Source organism: Saccostrea cucullata, unplaced genomic scaffold (genome assembly GCF_032062105.1).
Source record: "Saccostrea cucullata isolate Sc308-1 unplaced genomic scaffold, CSIRO_AGI_Scuc_v1 ctg1027, whole genome shotgun sequence".
NCBI lineage: Eukaryota > Metazoa > Mollusca > Bivalvia > Ostreida > Ostreidae > Saccostrea > Saccostrea cuccullata.
In genome coordinates this window covers 189,812-200,564 of record NW_026927829.1, presented here as the reverse complement: position 1 = coordinate 200,564, position 10,753 = coordinate 189,812, and the positions used below count along the sequence as shown (strand labels likewise).

General features: G+C 31.1%; 1 protein-coding gene across 1 annotated transcript; it reads right to left on the bottom strand.

Annotated features, from left to right (window-relative positions):
• Positions 1–1,795: 1,795 nt before the first annotated feature.
• On the bottom strand, positions 1,796–10,002 carry LOC134275613 (uncharacterized). Its single transcript, XM_062757881.1, has 5 exons — positions 9,812–10,002; positions 9,222–9,281; positions 7,263–7,538; positions 3,548–3,718; positions 1,796–2,367 (listed from the first exon to the last, which is right to left on the bottom strand). Exons 1-5 carry the CDS (start codon positions 9,846–9,848, stop codon positions 1,796–1,798), a joined length of 1,116 nt encoding a protein of 371 aa, XP_062613865.1. The 5' UTR covers positions 9,849–10,002.
• Positions 10,003–10,753: the final 751 nt, after the last annotated feature.

Here is a 10,753-nt window from a genome sequence, read left to right as displayed (position 1 = left end):
GGTTACTGGTATCCTGTTTTGTTGTCTACTGCGGATGCATTAATAGCAAGCCCCTAAACACGGGGAGGGATAGGTCAAATAACAAGGCAATTATACATGTATAGTCCGATTTAAAAACTCAGCATAGTAATAAAAGCACCTTTCTTGTCAGTATGATTTTTCTCTTGATCCCTAAAATCTTACATGTAATTTTACTTAGTCTTAACTTTTCAAAAAATATGCCATATACTAAGTACGTCTTTAAGCAAAGGACAGACTGCGTTGTGAATGTATAATATCTAAAGTGCACGATAATTGTTAGAAATTGCTTGTTAAACTAGTTGGCGAAGATTTCACTTAGAGAGAAATTTTATGTGAATATATGCAAGACATTTAACATTGTATAAATTTTGAATAAGCAGATAACACTTTCTGCCAAATATTTGCTAAAAAGAATACACAGTCAAATGCAATATATTCACAGTATTTGAAAACAAGATTTTTAAACGATCATTAAAAAATGACTCATGTACAAAAAGGTGGAAGAGAAGGAAAAAATACAATATTACAACTGTTCAAGCTGTAAGCCTTATTATAGAAATGTCCTTCATCATGTGCAATAATCTAACCTAACACTAAAATCACTAATTTTTTTTAATGTGTAGAATATAAAGTAACATTTCCTGAAAAACAAAAATTACTTTTGGCGAACATTTGGCGACACATCTGTTTCATACTTGGATATTTTACTTGAAAAAGACACTAATGACAATCTTACAACCAAGCTCTATGATAAACGTGATGACTTTAACTTTTCTATCGTCAACTCCCCTTACCTATGCAGCAATATACCTTCATCACCTGCATACGGAGTTTACATATCTCAGTTGATTCGATATGCTAGAGTATGCTCTACATATGAACTAAAACGAGGTAAATTATTGACAAACAAGTTGATGAAACAGCAGTCTCGTTTAATGCCATCATTTCGTAAGTTCTCTGGTCGATACCATTATCTTTTCAGCAAATACCGTATAAAAAGAATTTTTAGCGAGGATTTAATTTTGGCTGTATTAGCAAGGGTTCTGACGTCGCTAAAATTTAATTGTGTATTATTTGTAATAGCTTCTTTGGTTAGCATTTGTAAATCGCTAAAATAAGTATTGCTAAAAATAAAATACCAGATTTTATCTAGAAATCGCTAAATCTGCGTCTCGCTAAAATTTCCACTTATACGGTACAATTTATCTGTGAGTCAAATGCTGGCTAACATTTTTTCATACTAAATGTTAGTCCATTATTTATAGAGTCACCGAATTGACGACAGATTTTCCCATTATTTCCCGATCATGACAAGGAGCACTCGGTGGGTGTATCAACCGGTCGGCAGGGGATGCTCACTCCTCCATGGCACCTGATCCCACCTCTGAAGTTTTGGAGGTCCGTGTTTGCTCTGCTCCAATTTTGTATTGTTTTATGGACTTTGATATTGAATACTGTTCGTTATCTCTATATCCTTCATTCTGTAATAGTTTATAATTTGTTTATATTCAGGCATACACAAAGTTAGATGCCCTATTTCTATCCTTATACTGTAAACACTTTCTTCTCTGTACTCATTTTGTTATTTCACAAATACACAAAAAAGCACTTCCAACACATTTTTCTACACAATCTAAAAAGCTGGGAAATAATAATATACATGTAGCACTGCACACAGATATTAGAAGTATTATGTAGTTACAAATTTGAATTATCTGAAATGGCTAAAGATTATTGCATGAAAAGGAATGTTGGGAAACATGTCCATATTTGTTTATGCTTTGCTGCAGCACCCATTACGTTTTTGTTTTAGAACAGCTAACAGTCTATAGTTGTCATTATTTAAAACATCGTCGTGTGACACTAAAGCTACAAAATCATCTAACAAAGAGGCAAGAGTTAAAGGTGAAGGTACATGCTTGATAAACATGTTTCTGCAGTGACGCTCATCGATGTTTAAAAGAAGAGTCCAGAAATTAACAAAGTCTCTCTCTCCTAGAATCAAATTTTTCTTCCGATATTCTTCTGTTGAGAAGAAATCGAAGAACTGTGTTATTATTGGCTTAAATTTGCCCGGCCTTAGGTCGGGTTCTGCAAACCCTTCTAAGTAGCATATGTAATCCTCAAGACATATATCTTTTCCCGGACCACACTTGAACACGTGGTCGTTCCACCATTTCTTTTGTTCCTCTTCTGATGGTGCTGAATCTTTGCAATTTATAAATAAGCGTATCTGTTCGAGTTTAGCGTTTGTTTTCTCCATGTCGTCTGCGCTGATGACGCCATCTTGATCTGCATCTAGAATTCTAACCCACTGGCGCCATTTATGATGTAGGAACCAACGCTCTGTTTATAAGAAGTACGCATAGTCACATATTAGTCAAAAATGAAGAATTGTACACAAGAGTTCTTTAATATAAAATTACATGTATACTCAACAAAAAAAAGAAACGCATATTCAGAATAATATAAAAATCTAAGTTTTCAGTTTAAGCCTTATTTTATTTAAGCGATTTTAGAGTGTGTTGTGATAAAAATCAAACATGTCCTATGTTGCAAATTGAAAAGTCAAGTTGATGTCATTTTCATCGCCCCTAAATTCAAGGGGCATAACAATATGTATTGTGCGACGTCTCAACGCTAGTGGGTTTCCAATGTACGGATGTCATGGAGGAATACCATCTCCTCTCAGTCTCTTGCGAACAATTTATGCACTTTTATGCTGATTTTTTATCTAGCAATTGCAGCAACAGTTTTTACAGCAAGTTCTGAATCGCACGAGGTACTGAGGGGGGGGGGGGGTCTGACGGTCCTGCCTGGGTGTGATTACCTGCGGACGGCCAATTCTTGGTCTTCCGACGTTAGTTTAACGGTTACAAAGCCCACTGATGTATTCCAAATGCAGTTGCAACTTCTTGTTGCGAAGCTCCGTTTAGTATTATCGTTAGCCTGGTTGAGTTCATCTTTGTTTCGGCGTGGCATTGCAGCATCAACACTGCAATCAAATCTTAAATATGGGTTTAATAAGAGTGTTAATAGTTTCTCTTAATCCAAAATATCAACGAAAATAGACAGCCGATTTAGAAGAAATCAGGAAAAACACTACTTTCATAAACACGTTTAATCAAGGGAGATAATTCAACACTTGGGTTTTAAAACCCTATGTTGTCCTTTAAATAGGTCACAGGTATCCAATGATATAAAAGATAGTTGTTCCAAGTACATTTTAAAAATTTCTTTGACGAGTAAAACAATATGCGTTTCTTTTTTTTGTTGAGTATATATTGTAATCCTTAAGAATGTTTTATATGATCATTAACAATACCGGTAACAATCAAATAAATATTCACAGTGGTTGGATAAAAATATTTAAAATAAAGAATACAAACATAAGATACCTCAGTCAGTTGAGCTTTAGGCCTTACATTCTATAGCTTCTGAATATAAAATGAAAGGTCTAAATATTTACTGAGGTATTTCAGTGTTTTTCTTCTTATAAGATTTTTGGATTTATATATCATCTTACTTTCTGCTGAAGAAAAAATAGCAATAGCTACTAAAATATAAGCAGCGTATGGCATTAACACAGCTAGCTGTCCTATTTTGGCATTGTAGTAAAAGTTGTAGAACTCGGGATGACAGACGGACGTGTAGTTAGTAAAGTCTTTGTCATACAAACTATAAATCTTTGTAGCTCCTGAAATTATAAGTTTAACTGTTATGTCATTTCATATCAAGGAAAAAAGGTATATTTTATTTGCTTGGAACATTGTATCTTGTGTGATCTATAGCTCAACGCACTTTCTAAGCTCACATGTTTTTTCGCACAAATTAAGGTCACATTTTCATTATGCAAAGTTGTGTAACAAGGCAACAAAATATAGTCTAGTATTTTAAAAGTGGTTTCTAACTTACTTTTAAGTTTTTTAAACTAACTTTAAACATAATTTTCACATAATAATTTATAGGATTTTGACAAACTCTTGGCTAATGGCTGGGGATAGTTCTAAAATGGTTGTTGTTGTTTCTCGTCAAATGCATCCGTCTATGTACCCTATCTTTTCAAAGCAGCTCGTTGCATTGTATTGATTCAAAAACTTTGCAAATTGTGTAACTTTTGTATTTTTGTACAATGACATGACACTAGAAAGCGTAAGATGAAAAGTATTTCTCATTTGTTCGACTGCTTTTGATGTTAAAAAGCTGGTGTTATTTAGGATTACTTTCTGAATCTAGCATCATCAAAAGTTCATCCGACCGTAAATTTTAAACTTTCAGACCGTAAATGTAAAACAATTTTCTTTGTAATGGTAACAATTACAATTTCAAAAGGTGAAAAAATATTTTTTATCCTGTCTTCTGACATGATTTCTTTATGCAGCTGTATCATTTTTCGGCGCTTTATTTCGACAAAACCACGACGGGTATGGAAAATGTTCAAAGTACTTCGAAAAATACTCAACCTTAAGATGACAATTTTGAAAATTTCAACTTAATCGTTTTAAAGAAAGCTTTATAATTTTTATTTGTATATACCTATGGTGAAATCATACAGATGTAACATCATATCATTTATTAGTGAAGTATGTCCCATTTAAATATCGACTTTAAAACTTTACGATTATGAATTTAAAGAATATGTACCTTTAAAGGTACTTGGACACAGATTTGAAGTTATTATTTTCTCTATAATATTACGACTTATATATTTTAATAGCATTTCACACAAAAATTAATTAAAAATCTTATTTCGTTTAAAAGATATTGAAATTTCAAATTTTTCGGCGGGTTTGATTGACAGATCGTTGCACTCTCACAAATTTAATTTTATTCTTAATCCTTAGGAAAAGTGGCAATCTCGTTTTGTATAAATGAAAAATATTAATACTATAATCCCACACAATATATTGTCAGTCCGTGCAGTTGTGGTAAGCAGACTGTGACGATTGAACGCACCCGGTGAATTCTAAATATAAACAATAACAGAACTTGAGCCCTGATTACAAAAACTGTGTACATAACACGAGTGTGCTCGATTTGCTAAACTCTGCACGCATCTCTTAGTTCAGAATGACGATACTTGTGAAGGTGTTTTGCTTTCTAACATTTCTACTCTGAATAAAATTATTTTTCTTGATAAAAGTTTTAATATTTCTCATTAAAACACTTCAAAATTGCCACTTTTCTTAAGGATTAAGAATAAAGTTAAAATTTATGAAAGTGCAAGGATGTGTCAATCAAACCCGCCAAAAAAATTAAAGTTTTAATAACTTTTAAACGAAATAAGATTTTTAATTAATTTTTGTGTGAAATGCTATTAAAATATATAATTCGTGATGTTATACAGAAAAAATGAGAAAATATTAACTTCAAATCTGTGTCCAAGTACCTTTAACTTGAGATATTAAATAATTATATATTAAGGCATTCTCTCGTATTAAAGGCCAATATATTTCATTTTATTGCAAAAAGAATGTGACCTAAATTTGTGCAAAAAAACCATCTGTGCTTAGAAAGTGCGTTGAGCTGTATATATCTAGGAACAAATACATTACAATATACAGTATATGTTAACAAAGAACTAATTATGCGGTATATTGCATATATTTGCCCCATAAAAAGTTTTTTTAATACTTTTTACTACTTTTAATACTTAAAATTTTTTTCATATTTTGAAAATTTCTTGAAATGTGCTATACTGTAAATATATTGTATGAGAAATCTAAATTAACAACAAGATATTGTAGTTTCAAAGTAATGTGGCAGATACATATTTTATTAATTTTCTATGCATACATGTATTTATTTTATACATGTATGGTAATTATGTTTTATTCTATTTAATTTGATTTGAAATGCACATGTTGAATAATGTAATTATTCAGTTTAAAGTCCTTTAGTGTGCATTCACCCATGGTCTGTCAATGAGTGTATATAGGTAGAAATGGCCTTAGGTCATTAATTATATCCTGGCCTAATGTTGGATGTTTCTTTTAATTTCATTGGTGTTTTATTTTGTGTTTTACTTGGGGATTGGTTCATGTTTTTCCCTCCAGAAGGTTCTTGGTTTTCTGGACATTCTTTGTCCAGAGTTTGGTCAGTTATGATGTGTTTCTGTTGATTTGACATTTTGACAATCAGACCTTTTCATAGAGACTGATTTTCTTCTCCTTCTGGTAAGTTAACAATTTATTACTAATATTAATATAATTCTTATATTTCAATTAGATGTCCAGTCAGTAATTTTGCATTCTTGATCTATTTCCTAAGCACTTTCCCTGAGTAAATGAGATCAGTGAAAATGATATTTTTAAAGTATGAGTAAATTTATAGAAAGATCTCATTGTTAATTATTTTTAAGGTAACATATTTTTATGATTTGGTGTGTAATATTGTGTAATTATTTACAGACCACTCAGGCTGTATGACTTGTATATGCAGCATTGCTGCGCATGCTGTACACACCTATTCCCATAGAATGGTATGCACATTGTTTTATGCTTATTCAGTAATATATAATGTTCAAATACATTATGATGATAGTTATTGTAAAGTTTTATGATGAATATTGATTGTGCTATAATTGCGGAGAAATATATGTATATTCTATGTGTAATGGATTATCTCCCTTGACAATCATTGTGTTTTTATGCTTAAATATTTACACTTGTTATATTGTTAATATTGCATGGTTTATTCTTATCTGGTAAATAAAAGTCTTGTCAGAACCCTCAACAGGCAGTTATTCTTCATTTGACAACCCCCAAGCCTGTTACAGTAAGTTATTGAATTTTTTTTTGTTTTCATGACGTCATAAACTATTCGGATTTTGTATTAATTTTCAGAAAGAGGAAAAAATATACAAGTTTTGTTCAATTTATGGAGCGCGGGTCTAGTCAGGAGCAATATTTACACATTCCATTGATATTGTCATTCTACACATGATATTAAAACACTGAGCAGACCTGCGCTCGGTGACTTTTGCTCAAAATATTGACGTAATATTCACTTTTTTCTGAAGAAATCATGAAAATTTTCAACTTCAGTCATTTTCATTACGTCATATCAAACATATCACGTCATGGCTTATGAAAACATTCATTGCTTTTGAAGTCTGCAAATATCCCCCTGTTTCAAAACATAATTATTAATTTCTCCGTCAAAGTTTGATTTGGAGGGGGAATATTGGCCATTACCGCATAAAGTCCTTTGATTTTAACAATTTTATACGAGGTACTCACCACCAATACATAAACCGAAAACAGTGATATATAATCCCATGCCAAGAAGAAGAAAAATGCTTCCAAGAAATTTTTTGCCGTCCATATCAGGTCTGGATAAACGTTTCTTGCGGCGATTGTCACGAAAAACAGTAATCCTCCGCAAAAAGACCACTAGAATGGTGGCACATAGAACACCACCCTCTGCTCGTATAAACGTTGTAAGATTTTCTTCGTCCTCCTTGTCACCGTCTTCATTAAACTTTATCCAGTAACACTGGCCACTGTATTTAATACCTTTATGAAAGAGAATTGTCTAAGGAATTTGGTTTATTGTTCTATTTAATTATTGCATTTTCAAACAAAAAAAAAACAACAACAACAACAACAACCAAAATCGCATAATGTACGAAAGTCAGTATTAATACTTTAACACACATGTACATTAATTTTACATTCACTATACATAAGCATTCATGTACAATGTACCTCTTTGTTGTGCTTTTTTTCATAAATGCACTAATTGTATGAAACTCGTAGTTTGATTTGAAAAAAAAATAAGTTATTACATGTAGATACTTCAATACATGATATACCCATAATGTAAAATTAAAATTCAAATGTTTTCTTTTTTATTCTTCCTCTTTTCATTTTTTTTTTATTTTCTTTTGTATATGCTTCTTCAAAAATATAAAAATAAAATCCCCATCGTAATATTGGACCATTATTAACCTAACTAAATTGAAGGACGTGCATGCATCAGCCAAGTACTGTTCAAAGCCACATAACTCCTTATTTGAGACATTGTGATTGCTAATTTGCATATACATAAAAATGGAAAACTTAGTATCCATTTCCATTGTTCATTGCACTTTACAATGAACAGTATGCTAATAATAGCAGTCTTATAATGTATAAAATTTACACATGTACATGTACAGTTTATGCAGTTGTAATATAAAGCATTGGAAAAAGAAAAAAGAGGAAATTTAACAGAAAAAGGAATTACCTTTAAGGTAGGATTCTTCTCTGGTTTCTGACTAAATGAAACATTCAAAGTATATTTGCTTATCTGTCTTATAAATTGAGGTGTAAGGAATTTGAAAGACCATATTTTTTCTTTCCTGATCACAATTGTACAACTTTAGATAGAAATGGTAAACTTCGTTTGAAAACTAGCAGGGACTATATTTTTGGCGGAATGGTGGCGTATGAAAATATCTTCTTTTCTCCCTCTCAAAATTATAATAGAACAATGAATTTAGCTATAATTTTTACACAATCGAAGACTTGGAGAAATTTTCAAATGTAAGTTGAATTAATAATGAGGGACGAAACTTTCAAAATATATCAAATAAATAAGATTTTTCAAACAAACTAGAACTTTATTAGCTTTTAAACACTTCCTATCAAAGTGCAGATTTGAGCCAAAAATCCATAAAAAAGTATTTTTTCTCTTTTAGCAAACGATCAAAACTTTTTGTTTTTGTATCATTTTGTACATTTATAAAACTACTTTATTATATGTGAAAATAAGAAAAAGTTAAATATAGGAAGCATATGAAAATAACTAATATATCCTAAAAAATTAAGAAAAACAGAGAAAATTCGGATTAGCCAATATCCAGTTAAGTTAAATCATTTATGTTAATTTAGTAATATCATGCTATAGACCCGATATAGTAATATGTTTTTATGCAAAAAGAACAATCATTTAACTGTTGAAATAGAAGTAGGTATCACATGATTGGCAACAGTTATTTTTTATTCTTAATGTCAAGGAAAAAGACAATGACCTTGACCTGACCTTTCCTCGAAAATAAAACGGTCAAATTTAACTTAACTGATACTATCACTTACTGATATTGTCTTCTTGATTCTGTGAAAATTTCATTAATTTTTAATTATTAGAAATATGAGAAGAATCCTACCTTAAGAAGTGTCAATAGTGTGACTTGAAAAATGAAATATTTGACTCACCGTAAAAAATATAGGAAAAAGAAAAGGCCAACATAATGAGCCAAATAATCTGCTGTAGGACTGAAATAAATCATTTAAAACTGTACATGCACATGGTTTAACAGTTTAACATATATGTTTAACAGAAAAAACTGAGCAGCAGGGAAATAAGTTTTTCGTTTTTTTATGAGTTAGTATGGAGATCGAGAGAATATTTTGAGACTCCATTAAGGTACGCTTTTGACGATATACTAATCTCCTGAAGTGCGTTCCCTGAGGACAAATTCTTTCAATATTATAATTAAAAAGCTTGTATTAAAACATATGGAATGAAAATTTGCACATGAACAAAATAAATATTTTTTGATATGATATTAAATGAATATTAAAATGGATTGTGAACTTTTCGAACAAACCTCATACATTGTACGATGAATAGCACAGTGTTTCTAATGAATATATTGCGTCATATTTCAAAAAGTTATTTCAAGATTTCACAAAAAAAAAAAAAAAAAAAAAAAAAAATAGAAATTAATCTTCTTACAAATTTTTATTGTCAATTATGAGAATATATGTACATGTATATATACTCTAGTTCTTTTAAAAGCTACCTGACATTTCAAAGCAATCATGAGCTTTTTCCCACATATTTCTGTCATCTTTATAGGGATTAGATTTGTTGGACCTCAGATGGCTTGAACTAGCTATTGTGAATACCGAGTCATAAGATGGAGGAGGATCTTGAAAAAGAAAGTAATTAGTAGACAATCAATACACAGTAACTGCATCCTTAAGTAACATGTATAAGTAACATGTATAAGTAATATGTATAAGTAATATGTATTATATAAGTAACATGTATAAGTAACATGTATAAGTAACATGTATAAGTAGCCGGGATCGAATCACAGACATTAATTTTCAGTGATAAACTTTAGAATTATTTTACTATGGGTTAAAACATTTATTACCAAAAAACAAGTGTCTGTGCCGCGAATACTGGTAATTCATGTTACGAAACAAAAGGAATATTTTGCATATTCAGTTCCTTCATACATGTTTGCCATACATATACATAGATCTTTTGCAGTAAAATAATCATTAACATTAGAGCCCTATAAGATGCATTATGCGGTCACTTCCCTTTAAAAGAATATTTTTCAAAAAAAAAAACTAACTTAATCATTTGTTTAGTTTATTACTTGCAGTGTTTCGTTTTATCATTACCATTATTTATTAATAAAATGACTTTAATTTAAGAAAATACTTCTCAGACATCCCACTCCCCTTCAGAAACTATCTCCTGGGTTCTTTCTATATACATCACGTACTGTATGCTCAGTATGTATCGAATACAATGAAAGAAATCCGTCACTTACTTATTTCTGGCATGGTGTCAACTTCTACAGAAGTCACTGTTGATCCTCCTATACCATCAGATGTGCCCGGTCCTGGATACGCTGCAGGTGCCGATGGCGGCACGCCCTTCTTTTCCATACCGAATTCATTCACGGACTTCCCAGTCTCTAGTAAAGTTACAGTGTATTAAAACA

Excerpts from the sequence above, each read along its gene's own strand:
- LOC134275613 (XM_062757881.1), bottom strand. The coding sequence starts at position 9,848 with ATGTGGGAAAAAGCTCATGATTGCTTTGAAATGTCAG. Across the intron at positions 9,282-9,811 it reads TGATTGCTTTGAAATGTCAG|TCCTACAGCAGATTATTTGG; the intron begins GTAGCTTTTAAA and ends GATTTATTTCAG. Across the intron at positions 7,539-9,221 it reads TTTTTCCTATATTTTTTACG|GTATTAAATACAGTGGCCAG; the intron begins GTGAGTCAAATA and ends TCTTTCATAAAG.